This window comes from Oncorhynchus nerka, linkage group LG10, assembly GCF_034236695.1.
Source record: "Oncorhynchus nerka isolate Pitt River linkage group LG10, Oner_Uvic_2.0, whole genome shotgun sequence".
NCBI lineage: Eukaryota > Metazoa > Chordata > Actinopteri > Salmoniformes > Salmonidae > Oncorhynchus > Oncorhynchus nerka.
In genome coordinates, this window is record NC_088405.1 from 61,263,552 (window position 1) to 61,278,834 (window position 15,283).

A 15,283-nucleotide genomic window follows, 5' to 3' on the forward strand; every position below is an offset into this window, starting at 1 on the left:
GCTGAAGGCAGTCATCAATGACCTTGGACCACAGATGGTATTTGCACTGATGACAGACAATGCTGCGAACATGAAGGCTGCTTGGTCTAAAGTGGAGAGTCCTACCCTCACTTCACCCCCATTGGCTGTGCTGCTCGTGCATTGAATCTGCTCTTCAAGGACATCATGGCACTGAAAACAATGGATACACTTTACAAGAGAGCCAATGAAATGGTTAGGTATGTGAAGGGTCATCAAGTTATAGCAGAACTCTACCTCACCAAGCAAAGTGAGAAGAATAAGAGCACCACATTGAAGCTGCCCAGAAACACCCGTTGGGGTGGTGTTGTCATCATGTTTGACAGTCTCCTGGAGGGGAAGGAGTCTCTCCAAGAAATGGCCATATCACCGTCTGCTGAAATAGACAGCCCCATCAAGAGGATCCTCCTGGATGATGTATTTTGGGAGAGAGTGGTAAGCAGCCTGAAACTCCTGAAACCTATAGCATTAGCTATTGCACGGATTGAGGGAGACAATGCCATCCTGTCTGGTGTTCAGACTCTGCTTTCAGATGTAAGAGAAGAAATCCGTACTGCCCTGTCCACTTCACTGTTGCTCCAAGCAGAGGAAACTGCAGTTTTGAAATACATCAAAAAGCATTAAGACTTCTGCCTGAAGCCCATACACGCCACAGCGTACATGTCGGACCCTAAGTATGCTGGCAAGAGCATCCTGTCTGGTGCTGAGATCAACAAGACCTATGGTGTCATCACTACTGTGTCTCGTCACCTTGGCCTGGATGAGAGCAAGGTTCTTGGCAGTCTGGCGAAGTACACTTCCAAAGCAAGGGCTTTGGGATGGAGATGCAACATGGCAGTCGTGCTAACATATCTCATCAGCCACCTGGTGGAAGGGACTTTGTGGATCGCTTTTTGAGCCTGACAACGAGCCATCCTCAACAAGGTTGGAAAATGACAGTGAAGATGAGGCCTCAGAGTTTGATGTTCAAGAAGTGGACATTAAGGAGGTCCAGGGAGAAGACATGGAAGCCTGAGAGAAAGACCACCAAAGCTTCAGTTTCTAGACGTATCATTTTACAGATGTATGTTTAAAACGTTTTTGGGAGATGCGATAGATCATTGGGGATCATTCAATATTCCCTTTCTTTTGTTGTTCAGTGAAATCATCCCATGTGAAGGATCAACTCATTTAATTAAAGTTCAATTCGTAACTAAATTGTTTTTAAAATTTCTATTGGAAGGATTTAATCATTTGCAAATATGTCTACTTATGATAAGGTAAAAGGTTTATGTTTCTGTCTCCATATGATATGGTAAATATATCCAATGCATAAAACATCTACAATTAAATGGTATTCATATGAATTTGCATATATTTCCATTAATTCCCATATATTCCCACTGAAAGTTTCCACCTCTGAATATTCCTCAAAATGTGCAACCCTAGTAATGATCATGCTATTTAATCAGCTTCTTGATATGCCACACCTGTCAGGTGGATGGATTATTTTGGCAATGGAGAAATGCTCACTAGAAGGGATGTAAACAAATTTGTGCACAACATTTGAGAGAAATAAGCTTTTTGTGCATATGGAACATTTTCTGGGATCTTTTATTTCAGCTCAAGGAACATGTTGCGTTCATATTTTTGTTCAGTGTAGTTTACATGTTGTTAACAATCTAAGCCAACCCTGTCTGTTTTGCCCCATAGTTGCGCAAACGTCGGTTTTGTTGCTAAACAACTAACCCTTTTATGCGCTGGGAGTTTCTGGTGATTGTTTTTTATTGATCTGTGTCAGATCTTGTAGAAACTCTGTTAGGTGCGTGACTGTAATTGCTATTTGAAGTGGGAAACGTAGCATACCTATGTCAGGCCAGATATCTGGATATTCGATTAGCTGTGCCCATCCCTGCTCATAATCATGAGCTTTTACTCAGAAACAGGATTTCATATGTCATATGACTCACAGGTTGATTCACTGAAAAAATGTAATGACTTTCCATATGAGGATTTCCCAGATGGGTAGACGAGGATGAATGTAACTTCTGGCAATTTTGTAAAAAATGTACATAGATTGGTTTTGACATATTCCAAATAAACCATGTCAATACTATGGGTATTGTCCTTTGAAATACATAGAGATTAAGAACTATTTTTCTTACGGCATCATTATATCTAATACATTATTTCCAAAAAGCATGAGAGGTGGATCTGGTTTATGGATCCCATTTCCACCATTGATGCTCTGCTCTTTCTCCTGTGTGGAGAGGTGCAATGGCATATTACTTTATCCAGTCTTACCTTCTGCAGCTCTCTTGAAGAACACTTTGCAGCTGCCACAGGTTAGCGCTCCATAGTGGCAGCCAGATGCTTCATCTGCACAGATCAGACAGGTCCTCTGGGGCGGGAAGAAGAACTCCATGGGGAACATGTGGTCTCTGCCACCCTCAAACCTTTAGGAACATATTAAAGGCTTTTTAGAAACATCACAAACAAACAGTACATAATTACTCAACAGCATCCTTCAATAAGCACATGTGTTCCTATTACCCTCTGCCTCTCTCTTTTGCCACTACATACACTCTGATAAGTTGTGTCCTGACATTTTAACAGAAGTGACCATAACCTAATGCTTGAGGCCTGTAATTTTTCCTTCAGGGGTGAAACCATTGAGAATGGACTAATGGAATATTCAAATTAATCAAAACTACAATAGTGTACCAGCAGAGCTTGATTGTCATGATATGACAAATTGAAAAGCACAGAACAATTGCTAACATTATGAAAGGCACGTCGCTTAAGCAAGTTGTTATTTTGCTAAAAAATAAATAAACATTGTGATATACACCGACTATACAAAACACATACATTCCATGACATAGATTGACTAGGTGAGTACAGGTGAAAGCTATGATCCCTTATTTATGTCACTTGTTAAATCCACTTCAATCAGTGTAGATGAAGGGGAGGAGACAGGTTAAAGAAGGATTTTAAGCCTTGAGACAATTGAGACCTGGATTGTATATGTGTGCCATTCAGAGGGTGAATGGACAAAACGAAATATTTAAGCGCCTTTGAACTGGGTATGGTAGTAGGTGCCAAGTGCACCGGTTTGATTGATTCACACTCAACAGTTTCTCATGTGTATCAAGAATGGTCCACCACCCAAAGGACATCCAGCCAACTTGACACAACTGTGGGAAGCATTGGAGTCAACATGGGCCAGCATCCCTATGGAACGCTTTGACACCTTGTAAAGTCCATGCCAACAAATTGAGGCTGTTCCGAGGGCAACGGGGGGAGGGGTGCAACTCAATATTAGGAAGGTGTTCCTAATGTTTGGTATCTCAGTGTATACACCACTGACACTTAACACCCCACACAAAAGCTGAAATCCAATCTGGACCATGGTCCCTGATCAAAATTAAACGTGATTTCCTCTGGCTGGCATTCTATACGACTCCTCACATTGAGGCCTTATGTGCAATACTACTGCCATCAAGTGTATACCCTATTTGTGTGGTTCTTTATAATTAGTGAAAAGTTCATTTGATTCACAGATCCAGATTATTTAAGCATTTTCACTTTTCTCCCTCAGATTCACAGTTTCTGAGTGAGATCCTCATCGGGTGAACCAGACTGGGTAAGAATGTATCTGATTTCTAATCAGAGCTGGGCAGAGGGTGTGATGACTTGAGAGTGTGGGAAAGGTGGGAACAGCAGTGCCAGGGCCAAGGGGGGCAAGAGGGGTGCTCTACTGCAGCTGTCAGCACAGGAAGAGATTGGACAGTGTGTACAGACATAACTATACCTCAATGACGTATAGCGTTAGGTGTCAAGGCTCTATGTAAAAAACACAAGGACAAAGCTTATAACCAAGCAGCAACAGTCCTCTCTACAGTATCAGCAGTAGGCTAAATGCCCACTGGCTCTTGGTCAGAATCTAGAGCCAGAAAAGCCAGCTGTTAGAGAATAAAGCACAAAGCTCAGTTTCAGTGCCTTAATATGATGAGTATAATTCTGTTCTGATGACCTGGTCTGATGTTACTGGGAGATTGAAGTAATTCAGTGTTTCCCATATATTCACTAAGCAGCAGCGCACCACTAAATTGTTCCTAAAGCCAGACAGGAAGTATGTAGAAAAGATCATTAAACTATATATTTTAAAATATTATAATCTTTGAGAACTAGAAATCACCCAAATAAAGCTAGACACTAAGGGAGAATTGAACATCCTAAAAATAATGTATTTAAGAGTATTTTTTGTCATGGCTGGATTACTGATGGGGCACACAGGGCACATGCCCAGGGGGTCCCGATTGGTTTTGTTATACTATTTGAGCATAAGAACACAGAATTAGCCACAGCAAAACGCATGGGATTGCATGACATTTGTTTTCCTGGAAATTAGCCACACACACACCCCTTCCATGATCATTGACAAAACTAGGGGAAATACTGGTTAATTAATCCATAGATATTGAGAGTGACTGATCTGGTTAATCATAAAATCAGTGATAAATGTAGGTACTTCAAATGTGTGATGAAATTATTAATGTAATCAATGCAAGGATATAAATGTTACTCTATGCTGCTCTTATCCATTTTAGCTATAAACCTTTAAGGAAATAATTGGAATTGTTGGAAATCCAAAATGAGGATATGTGATGATGATAATACTTCTGAACATTATATAGTTGATGGCATATCCTGTGGATGTCAACATGGCGTAAGAATATGAATGTAAACTGGGGCATGGCATGGCAAAGCAGGGGGGAAACGGAAAAGGTTAGAAAAGTGGAATTCCTTTCACCCAGACTGGTTCTGACTATTTTGACAACACAGAAAAATCTCCACATATAAATTGTATTATTAAAATCATTGAGGATAACAAACAAAAAGTCCAACTTTTATATTGTATTCCTTCAGAAATTACTGTTCACTCTGTCACAGACCTGCCATGTACCCACAGAATTTTGCAGATGTTCTGTGTACCCACCCCATCTAACCCAGACATCTAACATTTCCCCCGATGAAATGTAGCCTAAGTGAATGACTACTCAACATGAGCAAAATAAGCTATTCTGTATTTTATGTAAGCTTATTGGCTGGAGTAGAGGAGGGCTGATATGAAGAATGTAGCCCATAAGCCAATTGGAGCTACTGTAATAGCCATATGGTTTGTAAGTTCCAGATCTGATATAAATCTTGCATCATAACACTTAGACATTTCAGACTGTGGAATCCAGATAATACACTGTGAGTGGTGTGTGGCTGACATATGAATCGTCATTAGCACAGCACTTGCACGCTTAAGGTGCAATTTGGAGAGTAATTTAGAATCTCAGGTAAATTCACCATGAGTGGATCGGATGGTTAGGTCATCAACATCAGCAGTGGCCTACTGAGCATTAGTGCATCCAGCCCTTTGTTCTCAAAAAGAGCACATGTGCGCACATGCCTTCTAAGTCAGTGGCATATACACTGAGTATACCAAACATTAGGAACACCTTCCTAATATTTAGTTGCACCCCCCATTTTGCCCTCAGAACAGCCTCAATTCGTCTGGGCATGGACTCTACAAGGTGTCAAAAGCGTTGTTGACTCCAATGCCTCCCACAGTTGTGTCAAGTTAGCTGGATGTCCTTTGGGTGGTGGACCATTCTTGACACACATGGCAAACTGTTGAGCATGAAAAACCCATTAGCGTTACAGTTCTTGACACAAACCGGTGTGCCTGACACCTACTACCATACCCCGTTCAAAGGCGCTTAAATCTTTTGTCTTGACTGGCACACTTACTCAATCCATGTCTCAATTGTCTCAAGGCTTAAAAATCCTTCTTTAACCTATCTCCTCCCCTTCATCTATATTGATTGAAGTAGATTTAACAAGTGACATAAATAAGGGATCATAGCTTAACCTGGACTCACCTGGTCAGTCTATGTCATGGAAAGAACAGGTGTTGTAGTTATTTTTCAATGTAACTACAAACTCAAACCCTCACCCTGAAATGTTAAGTAAATACGGTCAATGTAATGTGGTGGTAACTATTTGTACTTTTATTTTAAACCTGAAACTTACAGTGTAAAGAACTATACCGCATGTGTGATATTGGGTGGAAACATGGTTGCTGCTATAATGTGGAAAATGTAGAACAACTTCATCTTCATTAATAGTGAAAAATATGCAAATAGGCATGGTGATGACAGCTAAAGGTAAGTAGCAGCCCAAAAATACAAGTGTTAGGTGCCAGTGACTGCTGAGTAAGGCAAAAATCTATTTTCACACCAAACAGAGCATAATTGCTGCAACAGAAATGGACAACTTAATTGACCCTTTGCCTAACAAGCATTTTTGAGGTCTATCTTGTTTTTCAACACTTCCATGTTCCTATTTACTCACTGTACTGACCTTTTTGGAACTACAGTATCTATTCTCATTTGAGAATATACATTATATATATTATTACTGGCCAAATTTAACATTTACAGTGCATATAGAAAGTCTATATTTTTTAAACTTTTTTCCACATTTTGTTGTGTTACAAAGTGAGATTGAAATAGATTTAATTGTCATTTTTGTGTCATTGATCCACACAAAATACTCCATAATGTCAAAGTGAAAAAATAATTATACAAATGAAATAACTACCATATAGTCCCTGCATAAGTATTCATCCCCTTTGTTGAGGCAAGCCTAAAAGAGTTCAGAAGTCAAATTTGGCTTAACAAATGATATTTTGTTATATATCAAGTTAAATTGAATGATGGCCCCTTCCTCTGTTCCACATACTGTACCTAAAATATCTGTAAGGTCCCTCAGTCAAGTATTGAATTTCACGCACAGATTAAACTAAAAGACTAGGGAGCTTTTTAAAGCCTCATAAAGAAGGACAGTGATTGATAGATGGGTAAAAATAACAAATCAGACATTGAATATCTCTTTAAGCATGGTCAAGTAAAAAACTGTATATGGATGGACGATGTATCAAACCACCCAGACACATCAGAGATGCAGTCTTCCTTCTGAACTGAGCTAAAGGACAGGAAGGAAACTGCTTAGGGATGTCACCATGAGGCCATTGGTGATTTTAAAACAGCGACAGAGTTCAATGGCTATGATGGGTGGATCAACAACATTGTCGTGACTCCACAATAATGGCCTAAATGACAGAGTGAAAAGACGAACACAAATATACAGAATAAAAATTCCAAGACATGCATATGTATGCAACAAGGCACTAAACTAATATTGCAACAAACACGGCAAAGAAATACACTTTTTGGCTTAAATGCAATGCCTTATGTTTGGGGCAAATCCAACAACACATCACAGCATGGTGGTGGCTCCATCATGGGAATGGTATGCTTGACATCTGCAAAGACTGGGGAGTTTTTCAGGATGAAAAGAAACGGGCTGGAGCTAAGTACAGGAAAAATCCTAGAGGAATCCTAACCTGATTCAGCATGACAACACCTTTTCCCCTCAGGAGACTGAAAAGACTTTCAAGTTTCAAGTTCCTTAGTGTCTACATCACCAACAAACTATCATGGTCCAAACACACCAAGACAGTTGTGAACAGGGAACGACAACACCTTTCCCCCCCCAGGAGACTGAAAAGATTTGGCATGGCTCCCCAGATTCTCAAAAAGTTCTACAGCTGCACTGTCGAGAGCATCCTGACCAGTTGCATCACTGCCTGGTATGGCAACTGCTCAGCATCTGACCATAAGGCGCTATAGAGGGTAATGCGTATGGCCCAGTACATCACTGGGGCCAAGCTTCCTGACATCCAGGACCTATATACTAGGCGGTGTGAGAGGAAGGCCCAAAAATGGTCAAAGACTCCAGTCACCAAAGTCATAGACTGACCCCCAAGCCATAAGACTGCTGAACAACTAATCAAAATGGCCAACCGGATGGCCGAAAGTTTGATTTGATTTGATAATAACCTACAACACAAAGCCAAATCGACACTGGAGTTGCTTATCAAAAAGGGAGTGAATGTTCCTGAGTGGCCAAGTTACAGTTTAGACTTAAATCTGCTTGAAAATATATTGCAAGACTTGTAAATTACAGTCTAGTCATTATCCCCAAAACCCTGACAGAGCTTGAAAAATTGGGGAAAGAATCATGGGCAAATATTGCACAATACGGGTATGCAAAGCTCTAATGAGACTTACTGATGAAGACTCAAAGCTGTAATCAAGGTATATTAATGTTTATTTTTTAATGAATCTTAAACAAATTTTTGTATGTTTCTTCCACTGACATTAGTATATTTTGTGTAGAACGTTGACAAAAAAATAACAATTAAATCCATTTTAATCCTACTTGTACTTGTAACAAAATGTGAAGAAATCCAAGAGGGGTGTAGACTTTCTATAGGCACTGTACCATCTATGTAACGTGGTTGGTGAAACACTACTTGACCAAAAGTATGTGGACACCTGCTTGTGGAACATCTCATTTCAAAATGATGGGCATTAATATGGAGTTGGTCGCCCCTTTGCAGCTATAACAGCCTCCACATTTCTGGGAAGGCTTTCTACTAGATGTTGGAACATTACTGCGGGGACTTGATTCCATTTAGCCACAAGAGCATTAGTGAGGTCGGGGCACTGATGTTTGCCGATTAGGCCTGGCTCACAGTCGACATTCCAATTCGTCCCAAAGGTGTTCAATGGGGTTGAGGTCAGGGCTTTTTGCAGGCCAGTCAAGTTCTTCCACACTATTCTCGACAAATCATTTCTGTATGGACCTCGCTTTGTGCATTGTCATGCTGAAACAGGAAAGGGCCTTCCCCAAACTGTTGCCACAAAGTTGGAAGCATAGAATCATCTAGAATGTCATTGTATGCTGTAGCATTAAGATTTCCCATCACTGAAACTGAGGGGTCTAGCCCGAACCATGAAAAACAGCCTCAGACCATTATTCCTCCTCCACCAAACTTTACAGTTGGCACTACGCATTGGGGCAGGTAGCATTCTCCTGGCATCCGCCAAACACAGATTCGGACTGCCAGATGGTGAAGTGTGATTCATCACTCCAGAGAACATGTTTCCATGGCTCCGGGGAGCTTTACACCACTCTAGCCGATGCTTGGCATTGCGCATGGTGATCTTGGGCTTGTGTGAGGCTGCTCGGCAATGGAAACCCATTAAATGAAGCTCCCGACGAACAGATCTTGTTCTGACCGTGCTTCCAGAGGCAGTTTGTAGCTCGTTAATGAGTGTTGCAACTGAGGACAGAGGGTTTTATTACGCGCTACGCGCTTCAGCACTCGGCGGTCCCATTCTGTGAGTTTGTGTGGACTACCACTTTGCGGCTGAGCCGTTGTTGCTCCTAGACGTTTCCACTTCACAATAACAACTTTTACATTTGACTGGGGCAGATCTAGCAGGGCAGAAACTTGACTTGTTGGAAAGGTGGCATCCTATGATGATGACAAGTTGAAAGTCACTGAGCTTTTCAGTAAGGCCATTCTACTGTCAATGTTTGTCTATGGAGATTACATGGCTATGTGCTCGATTTTATACACCTGTCAGCAATGGGTGTGACTGAAATAGCTGAATCCACTAATTTTAAGGGGTGTCCATATACTTTTGTAAATATAGTGTAGTTCCAGTCTATTAAAATAATATATACCCTTGGATCATACAGTACATTGCTTATAAAACCATCCAACCGAGGAAGCTATTACAATGGGGAAAGGGGGATACCAAGTCAGTTGCGCAACTGAATGCATTCAACCGAAATGTGTCTTCTGCATTTAACCCAACCCCTCTGAATCAGAAAGATGCGGGAGCTGCCATAATTGACATCATTGGCGCCCGGGCAGCACTTGTTGTTGGGGGTTAACTGCCTCGCTCATGGACAGAATGGCAGATTTTCACATCTTCCTGGCCTGGTGATTCAAACCAGCGCGCATTCGGTTACTGGCCCAACGCTCTTAACCGCTAGGCTACCTGCCGCCCGCACACAAGAACATCATGTGTAATTGAAAATACATGGTCTGGTTGTACCTTCACAGTAACAAGCTGGCTATATTTCTAGGACCGTATACACACAATGTACACCAGAAGGGGGGAGGGTTACTGTTTATATGGACAAAAATACCACTCTTAAAAGCACTCAATGTGATGTATTAGGTCTATGTTTGGTTGAATTGTAGTTACTGCTGTTATACTGCAGCTCAGAACAATGTAAGTGTCAATGCCACACTGTGAAGCATTTTCTGACAGAGACAATACTATTTTGTCTATGGGGGGTAATTCAATAAACAATGAAATTCACATGGGAACTCAAGCTAGGGATGAGTTATAATGGGCCTATTAGACCATGTTAAAACGTATAGAGATGAGCTCTTCAAGAGAGACAAAGGGATTCTAAAATAAGGCCATGTGTATGAATAATGTTGGGCTGCTGTCAAACGGACAGTAAAGTACGTCACCATAGTTACCTTATATAGAACTATCTCTATCTCATGACATTAATCAAAGTAGTCCTAAATGTACATATTTGTGACAATGTGGAAATGAGAAATACACGCAAACCTGCAAATCGGATGCTATTGCTACCCATTACAATACATGCAATTGTTTGATTATAATTCCAATACCACTTCAATATCTTAGAAACATCTTGTAAATGCAAGTAGCAAATTAGAAAACTACAGGGCAAAATTAATCAACAAGTAAGGGCACCAAAGATACACTATTATCCTGAAATTAGAGAAATAATTCTCCCTTTAACAGATATTATAGAGATGCTTCTTTGTCTTCTGGTTGAACATAATTGCTGTATTGCTGAGTTTCAACCCACATCTAAAAATGATGTCTTAATATCTTCATGATAATTTCTCATGCTTAAAAATGGCACATACAATTACTATTTTACTTTAACAAGCTTTACAGAAGGAATGGATGTGTCCAACTGTATTATTATGTGATCACTGTATATTGTGTAATCACATTTGAACCCCAAATCAGTCGGATTTAGAGAAAGATTTCTCACAGGGCAGGAAGGAAGAAATTTGTTTGAGATATTTCCTGAATATAAATTAATAGAGGTCCGCGTCTCATGTGATCATGTTAGTAAACAGTTTATACTGTAAACATGATTTTATAGCATTTCTTGTTCTGAATTATATGGGAGTTGAGAACATCTGTAGCTATTTTTGGAGTGAAATGAAAAACATTGTGACTGGACCGATAACAGATTCTCCCTCCATTCAGTGTTAGGGTATGTGATGTCTTGTGTGTAAGATAAGAAAGTCTGTTCATTGAATTGTTACTGACCCTTAGAAGTCAATCTTCACAGAGCATCTAGTCTGTATATAATGTCTTCCTCATACTCTGTAGGCTACATGATAAGTTCTTGAAACATTACAGTTCCCCTTTAAAGTTGAGATTGATTTTACTACCTCTCTGGGCAGATTTCTGAGCACATACAGTACTGTTGAATGAAAATTATGTACACCATATACATTACACTGTACAGTTACAGCTCTCATTTAGCAACCTTTCCTCAGAAATAAAGAGCAGGAAGTTAAATGAGTGTGTCAACCTCCAGGTGAGAGCAACAAGAATATTTAGCAACATTTGCTCAGATATTTGCTGAAAAATTTGCTCAGAAAGGAAGTAAAAATGTCTGTTTTCTGGTAATTTGAGATTCCTGCTTCTCAAACTTCAACAATATGCAAAACCAGATATTGAATAGTAAAAACTGGGATTCTAGTATTGCGCAATGATCCTGATCACGGAACTTCAGACCATGCTTGGTCCAATAAGGGCTCTCTTTCGCGTCATTTTATCCCATCCTACTACAACTACACCAAGCCACTGTGAGTAAAACATTAAGACAACTAGCATTTGCTCAAGGACCGTACTCAGTGTAATATAGACAACTACAAATGCAATGCTTGCTTTGCAGAGATTTTGCATGATATTAGTTGCACATTCTACATGCAGGTTGACCAAATTTATGTTGGAAGTTCGTTTTCAAAGTAGCCTAACAAATGTATTATTTTACTGTTGAGAACTGTTCCATGGATCTGTACACAACAAATACTTAAAAATCATGTGGCTTGTGGCTTTGTGTCCAATTAAATCAGAGGACAAAGATATATACACACACAACATCATTTACATAAGTTCTAATGAAGCCTAGAACGTCCTGTTTAAAAAAGCAAAACAGACGAGCACTCTGGGCATACACTATTCAGAGCTTATAACTATAGATGCTCAAAGTAGGCTACAAAGTTAGGCTGATAACATCTTTATTTGCTGTAATGACAATGAGCAAGTGCCTAACAAATGACCTTGTTTGCATTGTCTGCAAAGTCCCTGAGAGAAAGACATGTGCATCAATGGGAAACCCCAAAGCTGACTGGAGTGTGATCAGGAAGATATGGAGGTGGAACTTTGCAATTCCTCTATGTTTAAAAAATCTGAACTGGTCAAATGTGGTCTTTTTTCTGTTCCTTCAACACTATTCACAGCTATCCTTTTCAGAATCAATAGTGGTCTAACTCATGTTACTACTGATGTCATTGTTACTACTGATGTACATTCATGAAGATAATACAATACAGCACTATATAATTTGCAATATAACCATTTGACAATGGGGTCGTTGATTTTGTTTTTGATCAAATATATCATAAATATAACAGTAGTCTACTATAGAGTAAGTACATTGTGATAGTCTGTTGGAAGAGGGGATGAAGAATTATGCAGCCCATAACTTAAAACTTGACAGGTGAAAGATTGCTTTGTTACACTGCATTTAAACATGTAGGTTAATTACCCCTTAATAAGGCCACTGTAATGTAAAGTGTTTGTGAATTTGTGAGTTTTAATAACCTTCTTACCTGGCATCTGTGTAAGAGACATCCAGCCAGTCACCGACCTCATTCTTTAAGTACGGGGAGTTGGGATAGGGCATCCTCCCTAGCATCCCGCCCGGGTACCACTGCTCAGAAGTTGGCCGCTCTCTGCGCACCAGACCACCACCCCGCTCATATTCATAAGGGTTACAAATGAACCCGGAGTCTGGTCCCGCACTGTATGGATTCATACCCTGCCTCGGTCCATATTGTGTGTTGTCATTGTCATTATACCCGTTGTACTGAGAGCCCCATGACGTTCCGGCAGGTTCATTACTAATGGCCTCATATTTTATCTTGACACTGTACTGTTGTTGTAAGTAGTCAGCATATTTGTCCTCCATTGTTTCTCCAGTTTCACAGACATGAGCTGGGATGACATGAGACAAGATTCTGTCTGGGTCAGTTTGACTGAAGTGTGCCAAGTGTGCTGGCAACAGTGGGTCAAAATGACAAGATGCAGAGCGTGCTCTTGTACTCAGAGAATTCTCTGTTTCTTTTGAAGTCGGGTCATCACTCTTTTCATTCAGTCTAAATTCCTGTTCACCTGTGGATGGATGTCTGGAGCTAAGGTGCTCCATGGTCGCCACTTCTTCTGTAAGGTCATTTGCTGGGGAACTTTTAAACATCTCAACTCGTGTATCACTTTGTAGTGGCCTGGCATTGCGCTCACTAGGGCATTTGTATTCTGTAATGGAGACGTTTTCTTCAGCTCCAGAACAATTCAATAGAGGCACCTGAAACAAATAGTTGCCTTGACTTTGGTCATTTGCACTGGATGGTGCGTAATTAGGTCCCAGGTCATTCATCTCATTCAAGTCCATGGTCAATCCCAGCGACACAGAGACAGCGTTGCAGAGCTCCCTCGCCGTTTCTGATATGGTTGTGCAGGCAGAATTGGAACAACTGTTCGCCACACGGGCGTAACTGTTAGGACTTAACTCCACTCCGTGATGGGGCACAGCTGGTTGACAGCACTGTTGTTTAGTGTTGCAGGCTAACGGTCCAGGGCGACCGGATCCGTATCCATTCGCGTTTGGATAGTCTAATTCGTTCACAGAGGAAAACCCGGTTTTGTTTCCTGTTGAGCTTTTGGCAAAATGGATACGTCTTGCATCCGATTCGAGTGTCCTGGAAAAACTAATGCTGTCATCTTCCCTCACTTCAATGTCAGAATTGCGAGCCGTCCCTGACGATATTTCTTTTCGGGGTGATTGCCGGTTAGTTTGGCGCATCTCCCAGGGGTGTTTATTCTGCATGAAACTGTACGAACTAGAAAAGTCCAAGGTTTCGGTGACAGTAGTGTTACTAGGCAGTGTAGCTTTCACGTTGTGGAAAACGTTTTGGAAAGGTCCGCGAAAAACTATGTTTGGGGAGTCACAAACTCCTCCTAATCCAACTGGAATCTCCATAGTCCAAAAAAAGGCGTTTACGCTGATAGGCCGTCAGAGTTGAAAAAATGTTTAAGAAAACGGAATTGATCAAGTAGGCCACATTAATAAGAATTTAAAGTCATAGCCCTATTCCAGTTAACAAAACAATGAGGCAATAATTAGACTGAGCCTAAAAAAAAATAGGATTGCCCTATTGCGTAATTGAACAGTTTTTTGTCAGAAGTTTGTAGCCTAAACCACACACTATTTACCCAGTTTATATAAAAACGTTTATGAAAACGAATATGTCGTTATTTCATGAATAAAAGACTTGATTAACATTTTGCTCACGGATCCATACATTTTGACATATAGCCAGCAGAAATATCCTTCATGACAGATTTGCGCTCACCATTCATGAAGGCGAAAATGAAACTGCCTGAAGTGATGAGTTCTGTCGATGGACTATAATCGTGTTTTTTCTTCCTCTTGAGAGACTGTGCAATGGTAAAAATTGTCTGTGTCCAATATGGCAAATGCGTTGCCGGAGAGAAGCGCTGCCTGTTTCACCTATGAAACTCCTCCAGTTGGCCTATCCTAACGTTTAATATTCATTTAAAGGTTATAGCCTACAAACGAGTGAAGCACCTACAAAAGTTATCAAACAACTGAACACCCCGATAGAACAGTTGAATGCTTGGTTTTAAGAATGTTTGGTTTGCTGCAAATTTGTGTATGGACGAAGTTCGCTTCCAAAGTCCTTGAGTTCCTTTTTGCCGTCAGCCTTTGAGTTTGGCAACATTCCCTAGTGACGAAATAATACATTCCTTGGATTAAGGCCAGTAGGCATACATAGAGTCATTCAAAATATATCGATAGGAGTAGGCTAGACAGTCAATGTGAATATTAAATATGAAAATCATGCAATTACTTACTTAGATACGGTTGAAATCGGGACCAACCCACAGTAGCCTAAAACAAAAAGGTTAGAGTTGGCTGAGTCGGTGTCGTGGACATG

At 40.5% G+C, this 15,283-nt stretch overlaps 1 protein-coding gene across 2 annotated transcripts in view; it reads right to left on the minus strand.

Moving 5' to 3' along the window:
- The window catches only part of LOC115135744 (androgen receptor-like), a 45,527-nt gene extending 30,463 nt beyond the window's left edge, over positions 1-15,064 (minus strand). The window contains exons 1-2 of one of the 2 annotated variants that reach the window (XM_029670795.2): positions 12,878-15,064; positions 2,302-2,453 (exon numbers count right to left, since the gene is read on the minus strand). In XM_029670795.2, coding sequence (XP_029526655.1) covers positions 2,302-2,453; positions 12,878-14,304 — 1,579 coding nt within the window. In that variant the 5' untranslated portion in view covers positions 14,305-15,064. The remainder of the gene's footprint in view (positions 1-2,301; positions 2,454-12,877) is intronic. The other variant, XM_029670797.2, reaches the window with a different exon arrangement.
- Positions 15,065-15,283: the final 219 nt, after the last annotated feature.